A 27,265-nucleotide genomic window follows, 5' to 3' on the forward strand; every position below is an offset into this window, starting at 1 on the left:
TGACAGCAAATTACTCAGTAACAACATTTAGAAGAAAGAGTCCTTTGTTAGATAATCCTGAGGTTTTTACAACCTGGCAAAATGTATCATCATAAGACTCATAATAATGAGCGTTCCTTTCTTCTGTAAAACAGAAAAAAGCTTTTATAAAAGCTGAAGAAGACAAGGAGGCACTGGCACAGTATCTCAGGCTTCACTGCCAGGCACATCAACTTATATAAGAACTTTGAGGATCTACATACATCCTGAATACCTTCTACACAAACCCTGAATACTTCCAGTGTTCCATCAGGGTTTTCTTACTTCAGTTTGGAGAACTTTGCTGCAGATTCCATGTCACGTATGTAAGTATGCATTTTTACATGTGAAGATTATAAAGTATACGCACAAAGGTAGTAGAGTATTTTCATGTAAAATTTTCTCTGTGATTTCACACAGGGGGAAGCCAGTGAAGGTAATATAATTAGCTAACATACATTGACACTCAATAAATAGCAATTCTTTCATAAATAGATGATTAGAGCCTTGATAATTATACAGCCTTTATTCACTCAGTATCATAAAATTTCTGAGAACAGGGCATTAATTAGTCATTACCACAAAATTGCGGTATAATAAACTATTCTAAAATTTAGTAGCTTAGAGCCATCATTTATTTCCACAGATCTGAAAGACAGCTTAGTGTTGGCTAATTTCAGTAGCACTTCTTTGTGAGGCTGAAGGTTGAATGATTTGGCTGGGGCAAATCAGTGCCACTCCAAGTGGCTTTCCTCCTCTCACTGGGACCAGCAGCTGGCTGGATCATGTTCTTTTCCTGGTGATGGCAAAGGGGCAAAAGTAAGCAAGCCCAACTGGGAAAGTGATTTCAAACTTTTCGTCAATTTTATATCTAACATAACTGGAGCCAAAGCAAATCTCATGGCCAAGTTCAAAGTCAGGGTGGGGTTGGTTCTGACAGTGGGAAAAAACTGTTTCATATCAAAGCACATAAGTACACAGAGGAGTAAAGAACTAAAACCAATAATGCAACTTAATATAAATATTAAAATCTGAAACAAATCTTTCAGCATTAACAATAGCTTAATATTTAAAGAGGCCAATTAAATTGGCTCTGTTGTTAAAGTAAAATTTGTAGAGTTTAAAACACAGTTTATACAGCTTAAGAGTAATTCAGAACCACTAGAGGAAGAAATAACACTTGAAAGATTAAGAGGTACAAGCACTACACATTCATATGTTGAATGGTCACAAAAAGATGAAATAATAATCACTAAACAGAAAGAAAGCTAGCTTAGTGAAACTTTTGAGCTCATGGCTTGTAATACTGACATGGCAATCTATATATGTTTTAAACTAAGATCTCTAGGGGGAAGAAAGAACAATCACATTTTATGTAATTCAATTATGTCCTTTAAGATAATATGTTAACCATGGTCTCTGTCTAATGAAACTTCTAGTAGCTAAATTTTAGATTGTCTAGAGCAGTCTTCTATAATATAGCCTCTTCTCCAATACTTATCCAAATCTTCCCACTAAAGAAATAATATGTAAATTACATGATTCATCACTCTACTATATTTAATATATCTAAAAAAACTAACCTTACAAACAAAATGTGAAAACACCAAATAAATGTTCAAGTTCAGAAAAATGATTTCAATTTTTAACATAAATATTTTCAAAAATATTTAAAGTACTTCATCTGACAGAGTTACAATAATCTGCAACAGTAAGCCCTATTCAGAAATAACTTAAAAAAAAAAAAAAACTTCAGGAAAACAAACTTTCTGGAACCCATTAAGTAAATCACAAGTAACAGGATGTGAAAATCTTTTCTTATTGAGTGAATATTTGAATAAACAATGATACTCATATTTAATCTGGAACTGTTGCTGTTTAGTCACTAAGTTGTTTCTGACCCTTTGCGACTCCATGAACTGTAGCCCATCAGGCTCCTTTGTGCGTGGGATTTCCCAGGCAAGATTCCTGAAGTGAGTTGCTACTTCCTTCTCCAGGGGATCTGCCCAACCCAGGGATGAAACCTGTGTCTCCTTCTTGGCAGACAGACTGTTTACCATTGAGCCACCTGGGAAGCCCCATTCTTGCATTAAGCTTATTCTAACAATTCCCTTAAACATAAATGATCATGTCTTTAATGGTGGTTTAGTCACTAAGTCCTGTCTGACTCTTGTGACTCCATGGACTACAGTCTGCAAGGCTCCTCTATCCATGGGATTCTCCAGGTAAGAATATTGGAGTGGGCTGCCATTCCCTTCTCCAGGGTATTTTTCTGACCCAGGGATTGAACCAGGTCTTTCTAGTCAAGAGATACCTGGAGTAACAGGTAAATTTGGCTGTGAAATACAAAACAAAGCAGGTCAAAGGCTAGAGTTTTACCAAGAGAACACACTGGTCATGATAGCAAGCATGCTCTTCCAACAACACAAGAGAAGACTCTACACATGGACATCACCAGATGGTCAATACTGAAATCAGATTGATTATATTCTTTGCAGCCAAAGGTGGGGAGGATCTATACAGCTAGTAAAAACAAGACTGGGAGCTGACTGGCTCAGATCATGAACTCCTTATTGCCAAATTCAGACTTAAACTGAAGAAAGTAGGGAAAACCACTAGACCATTCAGGAATGACCTAAATCAAATCCCTTACGATTATACAGTGGAAGTGACAATAGATTCAAGGGATTCAATCTAATAGACAGAGTGCCTGAAGAACTATGGATGGAGGTTCATGACTTTGTATAGGAGGCAGTGATTAAGACAATCCCTAAGAAAAAGAAATGTAAAAAGGGAAAACGGTTGTCTGACAAGGCCTTACAAATAGTTGAGAAAAGAGGAGAAGCTAAAGGCAAAGGAGAAAAGGAAAGATACATCTATTTGAATGCAGAGTTCCAAAGAACAGCAAGGAGAGATAAGAAAGCCTTCCTACACGATCAATGCAAAGAATTAGATGAAAACAATAGAACGGGAAAGGCTAGAGACCTCTTCAAGAAAATTAGAGATACTAAGGGAATGTTTCATGCATAGATGGGCACAATTAATGACAGAAATGGTATGGACCTAACAGAAGCATAAGATATTAAGAGGTGGCAAAAATACACAGAAGAACTATACGAAAAAGATCTTCATGACCCAGATAACCACGATGCTGTGATCACTCACCTAGAACCAGATATCTCAGAATGCGAAGTCAAGTGGGCCTTAGGAAGCATCACTACCAACAAAGCTAGTGGAGCTGATGGAATTCCAGTTGAGCTATTTCAAATCCTGAAAGATGATGCTGTGAAAGTGCTGCACTCAATATGCCAACAAATTTGGAAAATTCAGCAGTGGCCACAGGACTGGAAAAGGTCCGTTTTCATTCCAATCCCAATGAATGGCAATGCCAAAGAATGTTCAAACTATGGCACAATTGCACTCATCTCACATGCTAGCAAAGTAATGCTCAAAATTCTCCAAGCCAGGCTTCAACAGTATCTGAACCATGAAGTTCCAGATGTTCAAGCTGGGTTTAGAAAAGGCAGAGGAACCACAGATCAAATTGCCAACATCTGCTGGATCATTGAAGAAGCAAGAGAGTTCCAGAAAAACATCTATTTCTGCTTTATGGACTATGCCAACGCCTTTGACTGTGTGGATCACAACAAGCTATGGAAAATTCTTCAAGAGATGGGAATACCAGACCACCTTACCTGCCTCCTGAGAAATCTGTATGCTGGTCAAGAAGCAATAGTTAGAACCAGACATGGAACAACAGACTGGGTCCAAATCGGGAAAGGAATATGTCAAGGCTGTATATTGTCACCCTGCTAATTTAACTTATATGCAGAGTACATCATGCGATATGCCAGGCTGGATGAAGCACAAGCTGAAATCAAGACTGCCAGGAGAAATATCAATAACCTCCGATATGCAGATGATACCACCCTTATGGCAGAATTAAAGAGCCTCTGAATGAAAGTGCAAGGGAAGAGTGGAAAAGTTGGCTTAAAACTCAAGATTAAGAAAACTAAGATCACGGCATCTGGTCCCATCACTTCACAGATGGGGAAATAATGGAAACAGTGAGAAACTTCATTTCAGCGGGCTGTAAAATCACTGCAGATAGTGACTGTGGCCATGAAATTAAAAGACACTTGCTCCTTGGAAGAAAAGCTATGACAAACCTAGACAGCATATTAAAAAGCAGAGCCATTACTTTGCCAACCAAAGTCCATCTAGTGAAAGCTATGGTTTTTCCAGTAGTCATGGATGGATGTGAGAATTGAACTGTAAAGAAAGCTGAGTGCCGAAGAATGATGCTTTTGAACTGCGGTGTTGGAGAAGACTCTTGAGAGTCCCGTGAACAACAAGGAGATCCAACCAGTCCATCCTAAAGGAAGTCAGTCCTTACTATTCATTGGAAGGACTGATGCTGAAGTTGAAACTGCAATACTTTGGCCACCTGATGTGAAGAACTGACTCATTTGAAAAGACCCTGATGCTGGGGAAAACTGAAGGCAGGAGGAAAAGGGGATAACAGAGGATGCGATGGTTGGAATGGTATCACCAATTCAATGCACATGAGTTTGAGTAAGTTTTGGGAGTTGGTGATGGACAGGGAAGCCTGGAGTGCTGCAGTCCATGGGGTTGCAAAGAGTCAGACACAACTGAGCGACTGAACTGAACCCCTTTTTTAATGGTCTGCTCACATATTCCTATGTCAATGTACATATTCCTAAACAGTGTAGTCTGTTTTGCATGCTCATAAATAGAATTTCACTGTGTTTTTCTGACACTCTTTCATTCACATTTATGCTTGTTATTCATCCACATCATTTCATGGAGATGCAGTTCCTTCATTTTCACTGCTGAAAATGTTCCACAATGTGAATATGCAAACAATACAACTATGTATATTCATTAAATACATGTTTCCCTAGGGTGAGGTTTCTCAAACTTCAGAGTGGGTAAGAATTATAAGGGGAGCCTATTAAAAAAGCTGGTTGCTGGGGTCTACCTCCGGAAACTCTATTCAGTAGGTGTTGGTCAGGGTGTTAGAATTTGCAATTTTTTACAAGCTCCTAGGTGATGCTAATGTTTATGCTTTGAGAAGCAAAGCTGTAGGATATATTTTTATTTCACTATTTATTTGTAAGAGTTTTTCATGTAATATAGACATGAAGATTTTATCACTTATATGTGTTCTAAATATCTTCTCCCAATTAATAACTTGTAAAGAAATTATGTTTTTAGGTATTATTTGGTAAACAGAAGTTTTTAATTTTGCTGCAGCCAAATTTATCCACCAAACATTTCATACTTCTCAGTGTTTGCAGTGATTGCTCAATTAGTTTCAAAAAATGAATGATCATGTGCATTATATTAGTAACAGCTGAATAATAAATGCCTGACTTTAAAATATTTCTGCATTTAATGTGAATATAAAATTTCTTATGAAGTCTATTTTTAATAAAAACCTAGCTAAATGCCACTTACAGGCTGGAAGGCAAGACAGATATAAAGAGGTGAAAGATTTACTAGGTGCCTCAAAATTGCTCTTAAATTCTAGACTATCAAAGGTAGATTTTATAACAAAATAACAGTTTGTTTCTTGAATATTGGTGTTAATGCATGCCACTTCCATTTGCATTCACAGAAATTACTTAGAAACTTGAAAACAAAATGTCCTTGACATAGTATAAATAACTGAAACACATGTTTATGAATGCTGTGATGCTAATTAAGATTCATTAAGTAAATATTCAGACACTTGATTTATTTAAATGTGAAGGAAAAGACAGTCCCACTGGCAACCACTATATAAAATAAAACACAGACTCTTAGCCTTCAAAAGCAAAAAATAACCTTTTTGTTATTTTGTCCAAATTACAAAAATTAGAAAATACTGAAAATGAGGAAACAAATGGTGCATGTTTATATGTGTGAAGTGTTTAGTTTGCTGACAGTAACAAATTGTTTACAGCAACCAAAACTGAAAAGTCTGTTGAAAACACAGTTTAACTAGAATATTTCAGAATTGCTATCTGTTCTAGAAACATTACTCTTTCCCTGTGAATATGTTTATGAGTATAAATATCACTCTTGAATCAGAATAATATGAATTTTACCTTTGACTTACATTAATACCAGTAATTTCTTGGGGTGGGGGCGACACAACTTTAAAGAGTATTACTCAGGAGTACCCAAATTTCCCACCTGTTACCAAAATTACAGCTTTAAAATTTGCAAAATGCTTCAAGTTAGTAGTAAGCAAGCATGTCTACCATTCTATTAAAACCACAGACTATTAGGAGTTCTATTTACTTTAGTGTAACAGTGCTCTCTCAAACTGGCTTTGCTGCTGCTAAGTCGCTTCAGTCGTGTCTGACTCGGTGTGACCCCAGAGATGGCAGCCCACCATGCTCCCCCGTCCCTGGGATTCTCCAGGCAAGAATACTAGAGTGGGCTGCCATTTCCTGCTCCAATGCATAAAAGTGAAAAGTGAAAGTGAAGTCACTCGGTCGTGTCCGACTCTTAGTGACCCCATGGACTGCAGCCTACCAGGCTTCTCCATCCATGGGATTTTCCAGGCAAGAGTACTGGAGTGGGGTGCCATTGCCTTCTCCCCAAACTGGCTTTAGAGAGGATGAATTGGAGAAAAAATAGTTTTCCTTTTTCTACGCAATAAGAAAACACCATGTAGTAATCTAGTAAAAAGACAACTAATAAATGCCTTTACCCTTATGCCAAAAATTTTGTTCTCTCCTCTGGCAAATGCTTCAGAAAATCTCAGGGCTTAAAAACAGATTTTAAATGGTTTAAAATAAAATTTAAAGCCTTTTTCTCAATATTTAATACAAAAAAGATAGTTTAAAACTCTGTAGTCTACTTTTTTCAAGGGGACCATGACCTAGAATTCAATATTTTAGAAGAAGTACTTGCAAACATTCAGTCCACCTTAAGAAATTTTTCATGCTCTAAGTTCTAGAAAAAAAAAAAAAAATCTAACCAACCAATCAATGCCCCCCAAAACCATATTTTTATATTATGTTAAAAGGTGAAAGAGCAAAATAATGAGCACAAAGACAGAGATGAACTCATTGTTATCAAATGGAAATATAAGATCCAAAAAGCTTAGAATTACCATTAGGCATCATTACCCAAGTAGGATCCACAGTGCCCTTTCAACCACGAGTCAATCAGTAATTGGGGAGTTCACATACTAATTATGTATTATCATAACTCCAAAAGCAATGTTTTAAAAATGTACAGCCCGTTCCCAACGTCGAATTCATCATCACAAATGATATTTAATAAGCAACCTGATGGTTATGATTCTGTAAGTCTCTCAGTGGCAAAATAAATGGTCCAGCTAAAGAGAGGCTGATGTTTTATAGTTTAAGAAGCAACATCTAGATAATAGCCTATATTCTAAGAAATATTTCAATTCTAAATGAAGATGATTCAGTATCAGTCACTGTCTTCCAGTAACAAAGTTGTTTTTTTTTTTAAACTATGATTAAAGGCATCGATTCTAACCGCTATTTCAAAGCCAGGAAAAATAAGTCCTTAACTCACATCAACTATTCAGCTTTGTGAAGGATAGGGCAGATGACATTTAGTATCTGTTCTCAGCACCTTATAGAATTTACAGCCAATCGAAGATGGAAAGTAAAAACTATATTGCCCAGATTCTCATGTAGCTATGCTTCTAGATGTGAATCAGATTTCACAATGGGACGCACTTATGTATGATTTGAAAGGTTGGAATTTTGTGGTCATTCTGCCTTGGAAATATCTGTTGCAAGCATCACGGTAAAGATGTGGATGTTCTCTGGAACAGATACAGTACTGTTCCAGTGTCCAGTCTGCAGCTCTGTGGCAATTACAGTGCATTTCTAATCCTTTGATTACAGCCATGGCATCACATTCTTGATCTCAACAAATGTTGATCACCACAGTTCCAATGGCCGAGAAAGAAATAACAGTGCTCCTGGCTTACCTATATTGAGAGTGAGTTAAGAGTCATTCTAGAAGGTTCAGTTTACATATCTCCAACTCTTCTAATAATCAAATTTGCATGAGAACATTAAAAACAGTGGGAACGTGTGGTGTTCTGGCCCCAGAAGCACCACCCACCACACACACCCCAACATAAACACACACACATACCTGCACTTTGAAGAAGGTAACAAATATTTAGCTAGAACAACGAAGAAAAGAGACAGAAGACAGAAATGACCAATCAAGAATGAAAGAAGGAATATTACAACTGAAACTCCCAAACACTGAAGAAAGAGGAAATTTAAAGGAATTAAATCACAAGAGAATGTTATGAACAACTTTATGTCCACTAATTAGAAAAATTAAATTTACAAATTCCTAGAAAGACAATGACTACCAAAAAGAACTTCAAGAAGAAATAGAAAATCTGAATAGACTTATAAAAAGTAAAGAAAGTGAAAGTGAAGTCACTCAGTCATGTCCAACTCTTTGCGACCCGTGGACTGTAGCCCACCAAGCTCCTGTCCATGGGATTCTCCAGGCAAGAATACTGGAGAAATGGAAAATGGGTTGCCATTTCCTCTCCAGGAAAAAGAAACTGAACTAGGTAATATAAAATTTTTCCACAAAGAAAAGTCCAAGTCCAGATGGTTTCACTGATACACTCTGCCAAATATTTAAAGAAGAAATAATAATAATCCTTTGTAAACTCATTCAGTAGGTAAATGAGGAAACAATTCCCAAGTCATTCTATGAGGTCAGTAGTACTTTAGCAAACTAAATCCAGCATCAAGGAAAAAGAATTTCACAATATGGTCAAGACAGACTTTTCCCAGGAATGCAAAGTTGCTTTAACATTAAAACAACAACCCACCCCCCAAGAAACACCTCATATTATTATAATAAATAACATAAATCACAAGATCATCTCAATATAGGTAGAAAAACCTTAGACAAAATCTAATAATATAATAATACATACTTTTTGCAACTAGGAATAGAAGGAAACTTAACCTGATAAAGGGTATCTACAAAAACTCACAGCTAACATCACACTTCATTGTGAATGAATGCTTTCCCCCTAAGATAAAGAGATCCTTTCTGCCAGTTTCATTATTATATAAGAGATTTTAATTCATGCAATAAAGCAAAAAAGCATTAACACTGTAAAAGAAGAATTAAAATTATTTTTATTCACAGAACAGATGATATAATCCTAAATGTAGAAAACTTAAGAAATTCACCTTAAAACTATAAGGAAAAAAAAAAAACCCACGAGTACCAAGATTACAGGATGCAAAATCAATATGCAAAAAATTGATTGTATTTCTGAAGCCTAGCAACAAACAATCCAAAAATAAAATTAAGACAACAATTCCATTCAGTAATAAAACACTTAGGAATAAATTTAACAAGAGAAGTTCAAGACTTACATACTGAAAGTTATAAAACACAGATGTTAAAAATGGTTAAAAAGGAGACAGACCAATTTACGTTTACAGGTATTAAAAATATAAGCCAAAAAGTCTAGCAATTTATCAAAAGAATTCCACATTAACGCTAAACCTAAATTCTAGGTTTACTCTAGAAACACAAATAAGGTATCAGAAAATATATAAGCATATCTCAACAAATTAAACCATATGATTATATAAAGTGATGCTGAAAAGGCACCGGATAAAATACTGAAATTGCTCTTAACTAAGACACAGTTAAATAAATTATTTGAATTTAATGAACAGTATTCTTCAGGGAATTCCCTGGCAGTCCAGTGGTTAGGACTCTGCACTTCTACTGTCAAAGGCCTGGGTTAAGTTCCTGCTCAGGGAAGTAAGATCCTGCAAGGCATGAAGCAAGGCCAAAAAAATTTTAAAAACCCACAAAACTATTCTCCAAAAGGGGATAGCATGAACAGCAAACCACTAAAGCTGATTCAACTAAAGGAAATACATGGGAAAAGTACCTATAATTAGTATAATATAACATGCCTTTTAACAAAAGAGAATGTAAAAAATCATTAGAAAAGAAAAAAATACAACCATCATTTCTGGCTACTATCAAATATACACAGATAGCCCAAAGGCTATCTGGTAATAAAAAGTTACCAGATTTAATAAGAACAATGCCTAGATATAATACAAATATTCAAATATCAACAGTTTTTTGTTTTTTACTCTCAGCAAACAGTAGGTAAAGGAATGGAAAAAAACACAACAAAATTATAGAAACATAGAAAAAAATTAACCAGAGAGACCTAAAACCTAAGTGAAAAAAACTAAAACTAAAAATCTCTTTGAAAGATAGAAAATAATCCAAAGAAACAAAAAGATATCCCATGTAACTGTAGTAAGATGAACTATCTTAATATCACTGGTTCCAAAATTAAGTAATAAATATAGGGTAATTTAGATGAGAATTCCAAAAGAATTTTTCTAGAACTGGAAAAATATAAATCTTAAAGCTTACATGGAAATGTAAAAATTAACTAAGAAATTTATGAAAATTTAACACAGTGAGGACAAAACTGCCTGCCAGATAGTTGAGGCATTTTTAAAGTAGATCCTTTCCAGGAAGGAGAAATTTTAAAGATGCTCATGTCTAGCATTTGTACATATTTCATATTGATTATAAATATGATCATCATTTTTCTATTAAAAATGATGACTAATAGTGTGTTTATAACATTAAAAAACTCAAAAAACTACTTTATCTAAATGACTGCTAAGTATTAATTCATGAAAATACCTTAGCAATCATTGAGCATCATATTATAAGAGCTTTACAAATAGCATCTTCCTTTCACAGTCCTCATAAGAGCCCCAAAAGATGTATCTCTATTTTAAGGATAAGGAACTTGGGGAGAGAATTTAATCAACTTGCCCAAAGTAACATTTCTAGTCAGTGACAAAGAAGGATTTAAATAAGAGAATACTAGTTCCCAATGGAAAAGAGCAGCATACTGGGGGGAAAATGTATCTGCTAATGAAAAGGAATTCTACCCACATATACATGTTCTCCTGGAATTTAACTATGAAAGTATGTTAGTATCCAAGTGAAATACACAGCAAGTTGGAATAAGGAAAAGATGTAATGACAAATTAAGATTTAAATTTACCTTTTAAAGAAGTAACTATTGTGTTTGTGATATTATGCTAGATTATCTTTATTTTTTTAACCAAGATTATCAATTAAAAAAAAAAAGAATCAAGAATCAAAGAGACTTAGCAATGCAAAAGTTAAAATATAAGTGTTCACTGCTTTAGTAAACACTCTGAAGGAGATTTAGCAATGCAAAAGTTAAAATACAAGTGTTCACTGCTTCAGTAAACACTCAAGGTAGGAAATCAGATAAGAAGACAAAGGAATTAAGAGTAGAGTGATCAAATAATTAACCATTCAACCCAGAACACTTTTGAGAATGAAAGAAGGGCCTAATAGTTATTATAATGGTAAGACAAATATAAACTAGGACTTCCCCAGGCAAATGCAGACATTCGGTCACCCTAATTAAGAAAAATACTTTAACAAAAAATTCTTTGGTATGATTTTTTTTAGTACTTACTATGTTAGCACGTACTCCACAATATAAGATTTAATCTTATTCACTGTCCCTAGATGGGTGCTTTGTACACAGTAGGCACTCAATAACTGTTCAAGGTTTTATAGTAGGTTTCCTTTAATTTAAAATCAAAAAGTTTCCTGTGTCTATACAATATTTAAGCATCATTATGACCTAAATGTGTAAACAAGCATAAATCCAGGTATGCAAAGACTTAGAGGAACAAAAACAAAAATAATCAACAAACACACCTTTATGTATTAAACATGGGAGATGGAATGCTAAAATGAAAGCACAGCAATTAATGAGTAAAAATGGTATATTACATGCTTCTAATTTAGAGTGCAATAATGAAAACAAAGTTTAAACCTACAAAGAAATTTATTCTTTTTAAAATGTTTTTTTAACCTTAGTCATGAAAACTGACACCAAAAGAAGACAAATTTTTCATTTCTTACCTGCACAGCCGAAAGCCAAATGGTATCTAGAAGAGGGGCTGAATTTAACACAGCACACATTAGCCTTCGCCTCAATGCTTGCCACTGAGTTATCCAGGTTGGTAGACCATAGCTTCACTAAGAAGTAACAATAAAAATGAAAATAAACAATACATTAGCCAATACTTCTACAAACTACAAACTTCTACAAACTTCTTACTATAGCTGTCTTTTCATGCTAAGTATTTTGATTTAGTAGGATCAAAAATACTTAAACTGTATGAATAATGTTCAATAGAACAGTATATTTAAACCAACAAAGCTTAGTTTCAAAGTCAGAAAACAACATAGATAATCAATATATAATGAGAGAAAATATGATCCCTTAACCAAGGCATACAAGACAGGTTAAAAAATAAAGCAGTCTGGAAACACATGTGTATTTGTTTTAGCATTCTTTAAGTTGTGTGTGTGTATGTATATGAGCAGGGAAACTAGATGGCTTATCTTCCAGCCTATCAAACTTTTGAGAACTTCACATACACACACATTTTCACATACGAGATATATATATATATATCTCACATTGTATATATCATATATACACAAATGTCACTTAAAGTACCTGGAAGCAGTTCTTATTTTATCTTTCACTTAAGAATTCCATGATTTTAAAATTTTATGTGGGAAACAGAAAGAGACTCACAGACTTAGAGAATGAACTTATGGTTGCTGGGAGGAAGGGAAACTTAGGGATTTGGGGATGGACATGTACATACTGCTATGTTTGAAATGGATAACCAATAAGGGCCTACAGTATAGCATATGGAACTCTGCTCAATGTTATGTGACAGCCTGAATGGAGAGGAGTTTGGGGAAGAATGGATACATGTATATGTATGACTGAGTTCCTTTGCTGTACACCTGAAACTATCACAACATTGCTAATTGGTTATGTGTGCGTGCTTAGTTGCTCAGTCACGTCCGACTCTTTACAATCTCATGGACTGTAGCCTGTCAGTCTCTTCTGTCCATGGGATTTTCCAGGCAAGAATACTGGAGTGGGTTGCCATTTCCTCTTCCAGGGAATCTTCCCAACCCAGGGATTGAACCTGTGTCTCCTGCATTGTCTGGTGGATTCTTTACCACTGAGCCATCTGAGAAGCTTTTAAAGTCAATACTATCTCAATCAAAATCCGAGCAGAAGTGTCTACAGATACTAGTAACTTGATCCTAAAATGTTTGTGGAAAAACAGAGAAACTGAAGAGCTAAAATAATGTTCAAGAATAAAGATGAAGGGCTCACACTAAATGATTCCAAGACTTAAGCCTCAAAGCAAGACAATACGGTACAGTAAAAGAAGAAATACAAAGATCAATGTAGAATCAAAAAAGTGTCACACTCCTGTATCAGAAATGGACAGATCCAGGAAGCAGAAAATCAGTAAGAATGTAGTTGAACTCAATAATAAATCAAACTGGATATAACTGATATCTACATATTACAACAGGAGGATACACATTCTTCCCAAACTCACATGGATAATTCACTAAGACAGATCACACTCTGGGCCATAAAACACCTTAACAAATTAAAAAAAGAAAAAGGAAACCATACAATGTATTGCTCAGACTACAATGGATTATATTTGGAGATCAAACAACATACTTCTAAGTAATACATAAGTCAAATAAGAAACCTAAAGCAAAATTTAAGAATATTTTGAACTAAATGAGAATGAAAATATAATTTAAAAAAGAAATCTGTGGGATGCATCACTCAGAGGAAAATTTATAGCATTGAATGCATATATTAGCAAGAAAAATGATCTAAAATCAATAATCCAAGCTTCCAATTTAGGAAACTAGAAAGAGAAGAGCAAATTAAATCCAAAGTAAGCAGAAGAGAAGTTATAAAAATCTGAAGAAAAATCAGTAAGTTAAGATCAGAAAGTTAATAGAGAAAATCAACAAAACCAAAAGCTCATTTAAAAAGACTAAACTGACAAGCCTCAAGGCAAACCTTAACAAAATCTCAATGAAGTTTTTTGCAGAAATAGAATAAAATGCTGTCTAAAATTTACATGGAATCTCAGTAGGCCTAAAATAGCCAAAACAATCTTGAAAAAGAAGAAAAAATAATGGAAGACTCATTTCCCAACCTCACCACAATGCTACAGTAATCAAAACAGTGTGGCAGTGGCATAAACACAAACAATGGAAGAGAAGAAAGTTCAAAAATGAACCCTCACAGATATGATCAAATGATTTTTAACAAAGGTGCTAAGATCTTTCAATGGGGAAAGGATAATCTTTTCAACAAGTGGTGTTGGGAAGACTGGATATTCACATGTGAAAAATGAAGTCAGACCATTACTTTATACCTTACACAAAAGTTAACCCAAAACAGATGAAGACCACAAATGTCAGAGCTAAAACTATAAAACCTCCAAAGAAAAAGCTTTATTACACTGGATTCAGCAGTGCCTTTCTGAACATGATGCGAAAAGCACAGGCAATAAAAGAAAAAATAGGCGATCTGCACTTCATCAATATGAAACAGCCGTGTGCATAAGCACACTGTCAACAAATAATGTATCTGATGAGGAATTAATACGTAGGATACAGAGAGTATGCCTGAAATTCAATAGCAGTGAGAAAAAAATACAATCAAAATGGCACAGGGCTTCAATTAACTTTTCTTCCGTGGTGGCTCAGACAGTAAAAGCATCTGCCTACAATGTGAGAGACCTGGGTTCGATCCCTGGATTGGGAAGATCCCCTGGAGAAGGAAATGGAAGCCCACTCCAGTATTGTTGCCTGGAAAATTCCATGGACAGAGGAGCCTGGCAGGCTGCAGTCCACGGGGTTGCAAAGAGTCAGACACGAATGAGCGACTTCACTTTCACTTTCTTTCACTTTCTCAGAAGATATACAAATAGCCAATAAGCACATGAAAAAATGCTTGACATCACTATCATTGAAGAAATGAAAGCAAAGCAAAACCACAGTAGAGTACCACTTCACATCCATTAAAATCGTTATTTTTAAAAAAGAGGGGGAAGAACAGGTATTGGCAAGGATGTGGAGAAACAGAAATAGTTGGGTACTACTGGTGGGGATATAAAATGGTGGAGCCATTTTGGGAAACAGAATGGCAGTTTCTAAAAAAATTAAGTATATATCATATGACCCAGTAATTTCACTTCTGAGAATATGCCCATAAGAACTTAATACAGGGATATGAAGGGATAGTCTGCCATTCATGTTGATAGCAACGTTATTTATAATGCCCCCAAAGTGGAAGCAACCCAAGATCCATCCACCAATCAACAAATGAAACAAAATGTGATATATCTATACAATAGATTATTTTTCAGTCTTATTAAAGATGGAAATTCTAACATAAGCTACAACATGGAAAAATCTAGAAGATATTATGCTGAGTCAAATACAACAGTCACAAAGGACAAATACTCATATATGACACTGAAGAGTGCTAGTAAATTTTATAGAGGCAGAAAGGAGAAGGGAGACTGCCAGGAGCTGGTGAAGGGGGAATGAGGAGTTACTGTTTCAGTAACACAGAAACAGTTTCTGAAACAGAGTTTCAGGTTTGCAATATGAAAAAAGTTCTACAGATTGACAACGATGAAGACAAATTGAAGATAATTAATGCCACTAAATAGTACACTTAAAATGGTTAATTATATGTGTATTTTAAAACAACTTAAAATCAATAAGTAATTTCTAAAAATCTCTTCCTAATTAAAATTGTTCTACTAAAATTACTTATATTTCCCTGAGGAAACTAGCCAGTCACCACCTCTGAACAAATGTTAATCTTCAGTACAAAAACACAAGTACTCTCAATAAAGGCTACCCCATTACATTATTTTTAAAAAGTATTTAACACTGATTAGTGAAGCTCAGTATTACAACATTAAAAAAAATCAATTATAACACAATGTTCTATTTTAGAAATTCAAAGATAATTTCTTACAGCAATCATGAATGAAAACGTTCCAATCCATATACACTGTGGATAAACAACTTGCTACTTCTCTTTGATCCGAAACTTTTTGGAGGGCAATCCAGTCATGTCATTTCTCTTTTATAGAATAGGACAGCTCTATCATTCAAACTACTGCACAATTGCACTCATTTCACATGCTAGCAAAAGTAATGCTCAAAATTCTCCATGCTAGGCTTCAATAGTACCTGAACTGAGAACTCCCAAATGTTCACGCTGGATTTAGAAGAGGCAGAGGAACCAGAGATCAAATTGCCAACACCCGCTGGATCACAGAAAAAGCAAGAGAATTGCAGAAAAACATCTACTTCTGCTTCATTGACTACGCTAAAGCCTTTGATTGTGTAGATCAGAACAAACCATGGAAAATTCTTAAAGAGATGGGAATACCAGACCGTCTCATCTGCCTTCTGAAAAACCTGTATGCAGGTCAAGAAGCAACAGTTAAAACCGGACATAGAACAAAGGACTGGTTCCAAACTGGGAAAGGAGTACGTCAAGGCTGTAGACTGTCACTCTACTTATTTAACTTACATGCAGAATACATCATGTGAAATGCTGGGTTTGATGAAGCACAAGCTGGAATCAAGATTGCGGGGAGAAATACCAATAACCTCAGATATGCAGATGACACCATCCTTATGGCAGAAAGCGAAGAGGAACTAAAGAAGGTGAAACAAGAGAGTGAAAAAGCTGACTTAAAACTCAACACTCCTAAAACAAAGATCATGGCAGTCACAGATGGGTAAACAATGCAAACAGTGACAGATTTTTATTTTCTCAGACCCCCAAATCACTGCAGATGGTGACTGCAGCCGTGAAATTAAAAGACCCTTGCTCCCTAAAAGAAAAGCTATGACAAACATAGAAAGCATATTAAAAAGCAGAGATTACTTTGCCAACAAAGGTCTGTCTAGTAAAAGCTATGGTTTTTCCAGTAGTCATGTATGGATGTGAGAGTTGGACCATAAAGAAAGCAGAGCTGAAGAATTGATGCTTTTGAACTGTGGTGTTGGAGAAGACTCCTGAGAGTCTCTTGGGCTGCAAGATCAAACCAGTCAATCCTAAAGGAAATCAGTCCTGAATATTCAATGGAAGGACTCATGCTGAAGCTGAAGCTCCAGTACTTGGGCCACATGATGTGAAGAGCCGACTCATTAGAAAAGACCCTGACTACTGGGAAAGATTGAAGGCAGGAGGAGAAGGGGATGACAGAGGATGAGATGGCTGGATGGCATCACCAACCCAATGGACATGAGTTTGGGCAAGCTCCAGGAGATGGTGAAGCATAGGGAAGCCTCGTGTGCTGCAGGCCAAGGGGTCGCAAAGGGTCGGACACAACTGAGAGACTGAACAACAACAACAACAACAATCATTGTGAAATAAAGTTTCCAACGCTAGAGCTACCCCTGCCTATCTATTCACTAGTCTGCAAGTTACATATGGAAAGGAAGGAGAGTGCCAAGATAAAAGAAATCTGTTAACAGGGCTTTATAAATCTAATCTTGAGAAAAAACAGGCCAAAAGAAGACAGTAACGGGAAAGAACAAACAGTAAAGACAGATACACACACCACACACACATACACATACACAAAAATAGAAAGATCAATGAAATTGGCAGAAAGAAATATAGAATTTCTGCCTAGAAACATGATTTACTTCATTCAAAGATTTTGGTATACACTCAGAATTTAATACAATTCAGAATACAGCGATGTCTAAATATTTCAACAAAAAAGTTCATTTCACAGTATATATAAAGGAACTGGTTATAAATACATCACAGGCATGAATTCAGAAAAAATTATTATAATGAAGATGCAGAATATTCATTTTTCTTTCACTCCAAGAAATACAGATTTTTGTGCTTATTAGACTATTTTTAGAATAATCAGTAATTGCAAAGGATCACTATGGGTTTCAATAAATATGTGTATTTCTGTTAGGTTTTAAAAGGAATTAAGTCGGGGGGGAGACCCAAATAGTACCTTTTGCATCATCAGAACCTGAAGCCAAGAGTTTAGGATCCATCAAATTAAAGTCAACACTCCAACATCTCTTCTCATGCTCCTAGATGTAGAAGGAAGACAAAGTAGTCTCAGAATATAGATCTTAAATAAAGCAAAACAAATAAACATAGTTGATACCAATTTATCACTATGGTGGGAGGGAGAAAGAACTGGCTATGAAAATAAAGGAGATGCAAAGTAGCTCCATAAACTTTTTAAATATACATTTACAAAATTACCACTTTTGGAAATTCATCCTACAAATGCAAAGAGCATTACTGGAATTACATAGGTAGACGGTTGGATGACATCCCTGACTCGATGGACATGAGTTTGAGCAAGCTCTGGGAGTTGGTGATGGACAGGGAAGCCTGGGGTGCTGCAGTCCATGGGGTTGCAAAGTGTCAGATATGAATGAGTGGCTGACCTGAGGAACTGCTGCTGCTGCTGCTGTTGCTAAGTTCCTTCAGTTGTGTCCAACTCTGTGCGACCCCAGTGACGACAGCCCACCAGGCTCCCCCGTCCCTGGGATTCCCCAGGCAAGAATACTGTAGTGGGTTGCCATTTGAACTGAGGAACTGAGGAAATGCTAAACAATGATTTTAAATTTGTAATTATAAAATGCATGAAGCTCTATAATTATTAAAAAGTACAAACGTGATTCTTGCAACAAGCTCCAATATTTTGGCTACCTGATGCAAAGAGCTGACTCACTGGAAAAGACCCTGATGCTGGGAAAGATTGAGGGCAAAGGCAAACGGGATGACAGAAGATAAGATTGTCGGATGGCATCATCGACTCAATGGACATGAGTTTGAACAAACTCTGGAGATAGTGATGGACAGGGAATCTGGTGTGCTGCAGTCCATGGGATCGCAAAGAGTTGGACATGACTGAGCGACTGAATAGTAACAACAACCACAGGTAACTAGTATTCTTATTTACCTGATAGACCTTTGACCTCTGTCCTGTGAATCCATCCCATAGGATGACGGTACCTTCATAATCACTGCTGGCTAATAGGTTCTTATGATAACTACTCCAACTGATACAGCTGAAAGAAAGGGATATTAAGTTAAGCCTTATTTTACATAAAAATAAACAGCAATGGATACAAAGAATTTGGATGTGTTCAAAAAGATTAGAACCCTTTCAAAATGGTCTACATAAGTTCACAATAATTATTTTGCCCACAATCCATCAAGGAAGAAGGCATCAAATAATTCCCAGAGTATTCAACTGAAACTACCAAGTCACAAACCATAACCACTCTTCACTCTCATCACCAGCTAGAAGACAGATATGGTGTGCCTAAAGTTGCTACTGGCCATCCTTGACACATGAAAATACATGTCTGTAGGTGGAGATAACAGAGGCCAGGGGGGCACACGTATGTCATGGCGGAGACACATGAGGAATACATGTCTGTAGGTGGAGATAATAGAGGCTGGGGGGGCACGCGTATGTCATGGCAGAGACACATGAGGAATACATGTCTGCAGGTGGAGATAACAGGGGCCGGGGGGACACACGCATGTCATGGCAGAGACACATGAGGAACACATGTCTGTAGGTGGAGATAACAGGGGCCGGGGGGACACGCATATGTCATGGTGGAGACACATGAGGAATACATGTCTGCAGGTGGAGATAACAGGGGCCGGGGGGACACATGTATGTCATGGCGGAGACACATGAGGAATATATGTCTGCAGGTGGAGATAACAGGGGCCAGGGGGGCACACGTATGTCATGGAGGAGACACATGAGGAATGCATGTCTGTAGGTGGAGATAACAGGGGCCGGGGGGACACACGTATGTCATGGCAGACACACATGAGGAATACATGTCTGTAGGTGGAGATAACAGGGGCTGGCGGGACACACGTATGTCATGGCAGAGACCAAATCAGACCCTTCAGGGCCCTACTTCCAGTTGGGTCAGATCATATAAGCCAGTAAACTGGTCTGAATTGAGTCTCTGTGTTTACAGGCAAATGTTGACTAATGTAAGTGCGTGACTCAAATTTCAATAAAATGCATTTAACAGAATTAAACTTCTAACATTTACGGTTTCGGCTATTCTCAATGTTCCAATATTGAGAATGCAACATCTAAAAATATATGCTTTTGGTTAGACATATATGTGCATCACACATATAGTAAAGCTAATGTATATTAAAGAAAAAAGTCACTTAGAAAGCAAAGCAGCTGACCTAGGTGATTTCCAAGCATTTGAACACAAAGCCTTTTTGCTGTCTTCTAGCTGTATTTGTGCTACATTTTAGGGTTTGAAGAGTTTATTTGCAACTTTAGACGTACTTATTAGAATTCCTGGAAGAAATGACATGGAACAGTCAAGAGCCTTGGATTTAGTCAGACCTGAGCTTTAATTCCAGATCTGCAACTTAGTAGTTGTGGCTTTGGGTAATTCAGTTCACTTTCACAACTGGTGTGCTCCAAATGGGTTTCAGGGAAGCTTACATATTGACCCTTTCAGCCCCAAGTCCACTGTTTCCAGATTTGAACAGTTTCCTTCTCTTTATTCCAAGGTGCATAAAATACTACCATATTGCTTTGTATCTGTCAAGACAGACAAGGTAAACCCTCTAATCCATATTTTCATTATGGTAACATTTATTACGAATTCTTGATATGGGTCAAGTATTGTGCTGAGGGCATCATGTAGCTTTATTTAAAGTATAACCCTATGAAATTGGAGAAGGAAATGGCAACCCACTCCAGTGTTCTTGCCTGGAGAATCCCAGGGACGGGGGAGCCTGTGGGCTGCTGTCTATGGGGTCGCACAGAGTCGGACACGACTGAAGTAGGTATTACTATTAGAGCCTCTATTTTACAAATTAGTAGCATGAAATGGTTAAGAGCAAGATTCTGTCTGAATCTTGTCTACTCCAGAGACTAGCTGTACAACCATCAACAAGTTAATGAACCCTTTCTGTGCTTCAGCTTCCTTGTGTATAAAACAAGGTAATGATGGTCTGCTTAAGACACAGAACTTATGATAATGCCTGCCACTGAAGAATTCAATAAAATTATGTCTCACTCATGCTGCGTTCCTTTCACTTAGGAATAAAGTATATAAACTAAGTAGATAACCATTACACATTCTCAATGATGAGCACCAGTTAGTTCAGTCTACCATTTTTATATGAATTAGGAAACAGAAAAGAAAGTTATACAAATAAAGCCTACAGTACTTGCTATATTATTAACATTATTAAAGTGACCACATATATTATATGTGTCATTTATCCAAATAAAAAAGGGATAAGAATGACTAGAAAATGTTCAAAGTTTTAAACAAATTTACTGTTAGTTTCTTGATGTCACTCCCTTTGAAGCCAGTGCCTATGAAAACAGCTTAGGAAGTTTGTTTTAAACATGAAGACCCTAGCATTCCTTTTAGATTTTGGGGGCAGATCAGAAGCTGGGTCTAGTTTCTGCAGTTTGAACAGTATTCCAGGTTTAAAAAGCACTCGTTATAAACTCCAACCCTTAATACATGAAACTTAAACACTATACCCTCACAAAAAGACACGTACCATTCTTGTGAAAAGAATTCTTAAAATTATAAACAATTATAACAGTTAGAGACATGTGCATGCTAGAGGAAAAATTCCAGACTTTGAGATACTATTCACTGGGCTACAGTAATCCTTCATTCAATACCCCATGAAAGGTCATCTACAGTAAAGACACTTATTTGATTAAATGCAAGAAGATTTTCATTTGGCAAATAGAAAAATAGAAAAACTACTAACCCTCACAGGGAAAAAGCGATCGATATCTTTAAAAAAAGATATTCTGATGTATCTTCTATATATAATTAATAATGTTCATCACGAACGAATAAGATGTCACGTGAAAAGGTAAAAATAACAAACATACTAATCACAGATACTGTTATATACACACTACATTATGCCAAGTAAATAATGTAAATACCTGATTTTGGAATTGCAGGTCATTTCATTTTCAGGGTAATGAATATCCACCGCATCCTGAATGACTGTGCCATATTCATAGACTTTAATCTTCTTTGTAACCCCAGCAATTGCAAAGTAGTCACAATCCCGGTCAAACTCAATACTAAGGAATGAAGTACATACTTGGGTTAGTAAGACTATTTACCTATCCTTGTGATGTTACGTTGACAACATTTCAGAATTTGGTTTTTTTCCTCCCCGATTTCTAAAGTGATTCTATCTACAATGATAATAGATATACTTGAAATGCCTTCAAATTGTATTAGGCCTTATGGAGATTAAGTCATTATCAAGACATGTAAAATTAAGAGTGGCGGAGAACTGCATAGCTATATAATTCTGAACCACAGATGGTTTTTTGGTTCCTAGAAACTTAACATGATTTTCAATTCATCTTTAGTAACCATATTACAGCATACCAAACTGTCAAGGCTAACAAGCTACACTGTAAAAGTAGTGAGGGAAGATTTAATGGTTTGGTATATTAAAAATACATCAAAACAGAATAGTCAATAAGCCTTTTCCTTAATTTTAGCTTTTTCTCTACCTACCATTCTGTGTAGAGGACAGAATTTCACAATATTTAATGTTATTTTAATAAATTAATGAGTACACAAGCTGAATTATGACACAACTTAAGGAAGGTATAACAATAAGGATAAAATATACATATGAATGGAATAATTAAACAATCATTACGTTTCCTCCAATCATTTCTCACCTTCCAATCTAATATGATCTCTCTGACTTATGAACCACAAGCAAACAGAGGAAAACCTAAGTAAAAATTTTTCCTTCTTTTCAAGTTACTTAAGACAATTCACCCCTCTCTTACTGACTTTTTACACAAGTTTCAAAATAAGTAACTCCAAAGGACAACACAAGGTTTTATTCATCTTTAAGGACCGTAACTTGGAGTCCTAAAAAAGTTGTTATATAATCAACAAGAATGTTAAGTAACCTAATGGAATTAAGAGTAAAATGAATCATCACACACATTATTTCTTAATGAGTTAAATATCCTTTCTAGAAGCTCAGTCATAAAGTTAGAGAATACATAAGAATTATTGATCTTTAACTAATTACATAATAATACCAATAATAGATAATATTCATTGATCGCTCACTCACTATAACCACTACACAAACTCACTAATTAAATTCTCATAATAACCCTATGAGTTAGGTATTAATTATGATAGGTATTAATCTATCCACATTCTATATATGAGAAAACTAAGGACTGGAGTTGAGTAACTTGCCCAAAGCATCTTATAAGTGGCTAAAATGATATGGTAGTGCTCTGCATATTTTAAGCATTCACCAAGTGTATACAAATAACTACAAGACATATTTTTCTTTATACATTAACTGTGACATCTTTTTACCAAAAAGTATATGGTTAATTAATAATATAGTAAGAAGCTTTGCTAAGTTGACAATGGATTAGGAAAATAAGTACACATCAAGAATATTTCCCATAAAAATACATGTTGAGATGCTCACTTTTCATTACAACTTTAAATCCTTGCTCAATTTTATGCAATTTTTAAAGAAATTTCATGAAATGTCATTGACTATTGCAAAATTCAGCAAATGTTCCCTTCAATACTGTATGACTGTGTAGCAATGCAAAAGACTGACTTGTACAACAGTTTCAGCCTCACTGCTGTCTCAGCTAAGGTGATCTGCCCTGCGCACCCTAATGGAATATAACTGTATCGATGGCAACTATTCATCTATCCCAACTCAATTTATACTCCCAACCTCACACCACTGAAGGAGAAATATTACTGTGTCTGGTAAAGGACAGAGTTATCAGAACTGAAATTCTATCCTTAACTTAGGAAACTTTGTTATGGCTGAGATATCAAAGGAAGACCAGTTATATTATCTCTAAATATTTTTTCTTCATCTACAAACACACATGACTAATAAAAATATTCCAAAGGTTGTACTAGGAAAAGTTAACATGCTACTTCCAAACTATTTGTTTTTAATATAAAAAAGTTTAAACACTAACTTATTAAAGATACTACAGGAAGAAAACTGGCATATAAATTAAAATATTGTCAAAAGAATAGATTTGATGATATAAACAAGTAATTAAATCTATTTCCTCTGTTGCTACCCTGTTATTCAATACAGCTCTCTTTTTTCAACAAAGGTTATTATTTAGCTATATCAGATCATTATTAACTCTTATACATTTTGTTTTATATAAGAGTTGTTAACTTTTTGTTAATGACAGTTTCACCTCATTATTAACTTTTTGTTTTGACTTTACTGCTATTCTTTTCTTACATTCTGGTTATGTTCTCTTCTTAATACATTAGTATCACAAGGACCTAGATAGTATCCTTATTTTAATATTCTAAGACATAGAGGCTCTAGTTTAAAAACAAGATTTTAATAGAAATACTGATCAAAAAGTATAAAGAATAGCATTATTTCTGATTAAAAGGGAAAGGAAGAAAAACAGCTACCTTAAAAAAAAAATGCAAGTACTTTCACATAATTAAGACTCAGAATTTAAGTAGTTCCAAACATAAGTCATTTGTTCCCAATTTCAAACAGATGTAATCATATCTGTTCCCAGGAACAAAGTCAGACTCTAGAAACCAATCATGGAATAACTCAAAAGAATAATGTAGTTTTCAGACAGAGAGCTAATTTCAGAGCTAATTCAAAATAGATGGTCTCTCATTTCACAATATTTCAGCTGCTTTAATTTCTGAAATCTGATAAAACAAACAAAAGTAATAAACAATGACTAGTTAGGCTGAAATAAAAACAAAATAAAAGGTAAACAAATTAAAACACACTTGATGGTGCAATTAAATTCAAAAAAGAACTTCAAGAAGTCTTGCAATACAAAATTCATTTCTGCTATCCACTATCACTGGTAATAAAACAAGTAGTTTATGAAAGTTAACTGCAATAAAACAAATTCAGTTTCACAGAATTTTTTAAATTTAAAAAATAAACATTGAAAAATTATCGGAATGGGGACTTTCATGAAAATAAACTGCATTTTTCTTTCACACTTGGAACATTTCAACTGTTTTTAAAAGTGATTTATTTAAGAAGCTATAAAATGAAACTCAGCTGTTTGAAATTGGCTATATTCTTTGTCAAAAGGGCCATCAGTCAAGTGATTAAGCATCAAGGCAATAGACCACACAGGACACTTGATTAATGCAGACATCTAGTACGGAGTAGCACAAAGCAACGTAAACACATCAGTATCTCAAGAGGGGAATTTTGTCAGGGTTCCCACTGTCTGCCATATTTTTTTTGTAATTATAAAATGTATTAGTGAACAAGGTGGATTAACATCCCCGAACAACAGAATCCAATTTATCAAAAGAAAATGTAAAGTAAACAAAATTGTTAAAGGTCCAATTCATTATCATGTTAGTTTGCCCCAGGAGATAGGGGCTGCTATAATTTCAAGGAAACAAAGAAAGGCTCAGAAACGGCCTTTTTTAAAATGAAAACAGAAGAGGAGAGCTTTACATAATACAAAAAGGATAAGTAAATAATAACAGGATATTCAACTATGACTTTCTTGCAACTCGATCAATAGTATTGGCAAAAACTTCCATAACATACTGAACACTGTGTGTCAAGCATTGTTTTAAGCACTTTACATTAAATATATTTAATCTTCAAATCTCCACTGCATAGATAAAGAAACTGAGGTATACTAATGTTAAGTAATTTGCTCAAGGTTTACTGGAAAATTCCAAGTCATCAAGTTTCAGAGTCTACGCTCTCAGTCACTATGCAAAGCTCTTATTTTAATGAGAACAGAAGGGTTAGTCTATGAGAAACACATACAAAGGCAAAATAAACAACAATAACATAAAAATGGGATCTACTCATGGCATACATATGATAGTAGTAGTAACAACATCATAATTCATCCTGTACAACAATTTAAACAGAGAGAGAAAAAAGAGAGTACAGTAGCCTGGTAGGGTTTATAATTAGTGGGCAAGGTCATTTATTACTAAAACAAGCAAATACCAAACAACAGGAACAAAACATGACACAGGAATTCAAGAGTCAATGATTACTAAGACTCACTGGAAGAAAATGTATGATGCTTGGATATTCTCATCCATATGAGAATATTCGTATGGGTGTGCCTGCTATCTGCCAAACACTGACCAAGCTGATGGAAAACCAGGATGTTAAACCAAGACACATTTGAGAAATGTGCAGAAATATGCATTAATACAAACCTGGGCTACTGCAACAGCCTCCTTACAAGTCTGCCGGTCCTGACTTTTATCTTTTCTAATCCCTTTGAAGGGTGGATATTAGGGAAAAGTTCCAAAATTACAGCTCTGTTCACATAATTATCATCACTTTGTTGTTGATGTTGTTGTTCAGTGGCTAAGTCATTTCTGACTCTTTGTGCTGCTGTGAACTGTAGCATGCCAACACTTACTACCATGTAAAAGTCAAACTTCAACCATTAAGAAAGGTTTGTCACAACCCGGCTTGAAGCTTTTCTTAAAACTTTTTTTTTTTTTTTTTAAACTACGTATATAGGCAACGGTTCAAAGAGTGTACAGACAAAAGCTAGTCTCCCTCCCAATTTTACCAAATAAGCACCTGATCGGCTTCCCTAGAGACAATCAATAGTTACAGTTCATGCATCCTGCTAGACATGAACAAACATACGGGTATTCACAGTCTTTTTTTTTTTTTAACACATGGGATGATATAATAGTATCTTGACAATCATGCAATATCAGTACATATTAGGGATACCTCATTTTTTTTTTTCAGTGGTTGCACAGATTTCCAACATATGGGTATATCATAAATTATTTAATAAGTCTAATGAGGAACATTTGCTTTCTAGTTTTTTTTTCTTTTTACTGTTAACAACAATACTACAATGAAATAAATACCTTTCTATCCATGTCATCTTTCACATATGCCAGAATATCCCTAAATATACCTGGATTATGAAGTGCTACGTCAAAAATCATACCTTGTTAATATAGTTAAATAAAGCTAAACCTCTCTCCATCCAGATCAACACCACTAATAATTTCAATTTTGTCTCCAAATGTTTCATTACCTTCTAAATCTAACTAAAACCCAGCTCTTCCCTGAAAATGCTGATTCCTCTGAGGTCCTCTCACGTTCCACATTAAAACACACTTAGATATAAAGTCAGGGTCCTCCTTG

General features: G+C 35.4%; 1 protein-coding gene across 3 annotated transcripts in view; it reads right to left on the reverse strand.

The window, feature by feature from the left end:
- RFWD2 (ring finger and WD repeat domain 2) overlaps positions 1-27,265 on the reverse strand; it is a 230,128-nt gene that overhangs the window by 71,742 nt on the left and 131,121 nt on the right. For all 3 annotated transcript variants that reach the window (XM_018060630.1, XM_018060631.1, XM_018060629.1), the window contains 4 exons: positions 22,014-22,157; positions 18,993-19,101; positions 18,027-18,108; positions 12,025-12,141 (listed from right to left, as the gene is read on the reverse strand). In XM_018060630.1, coding sequence (XP_017916119.1) covers positions 12,025-12,141; positions 18,027-18,108; positions 18,993-19,101; positions 22,014-22,157 — 452 coding nt within the window. The remainder of the gene's footprint in view (positions 1-12,024; positions 12,142-18,026; positions 18,109-18,992; positions 19,102-22,013; positions 22,158-27,265) is intronic.

The sequence above is a fragment of the Capra hircus genome, chromosome 16 (genome assembly GCF_001704415.2).
Source record: "Capra hircus breed San Clemente chromosome 16, ASM170441v1, whole genome shotgun sequence".
Taxonomy (NCBI): Eukaryota; Metazoa; Chordata; class Mammalia; order Artiodactyla; family Bovidae; genus Capra; species Capra hircus.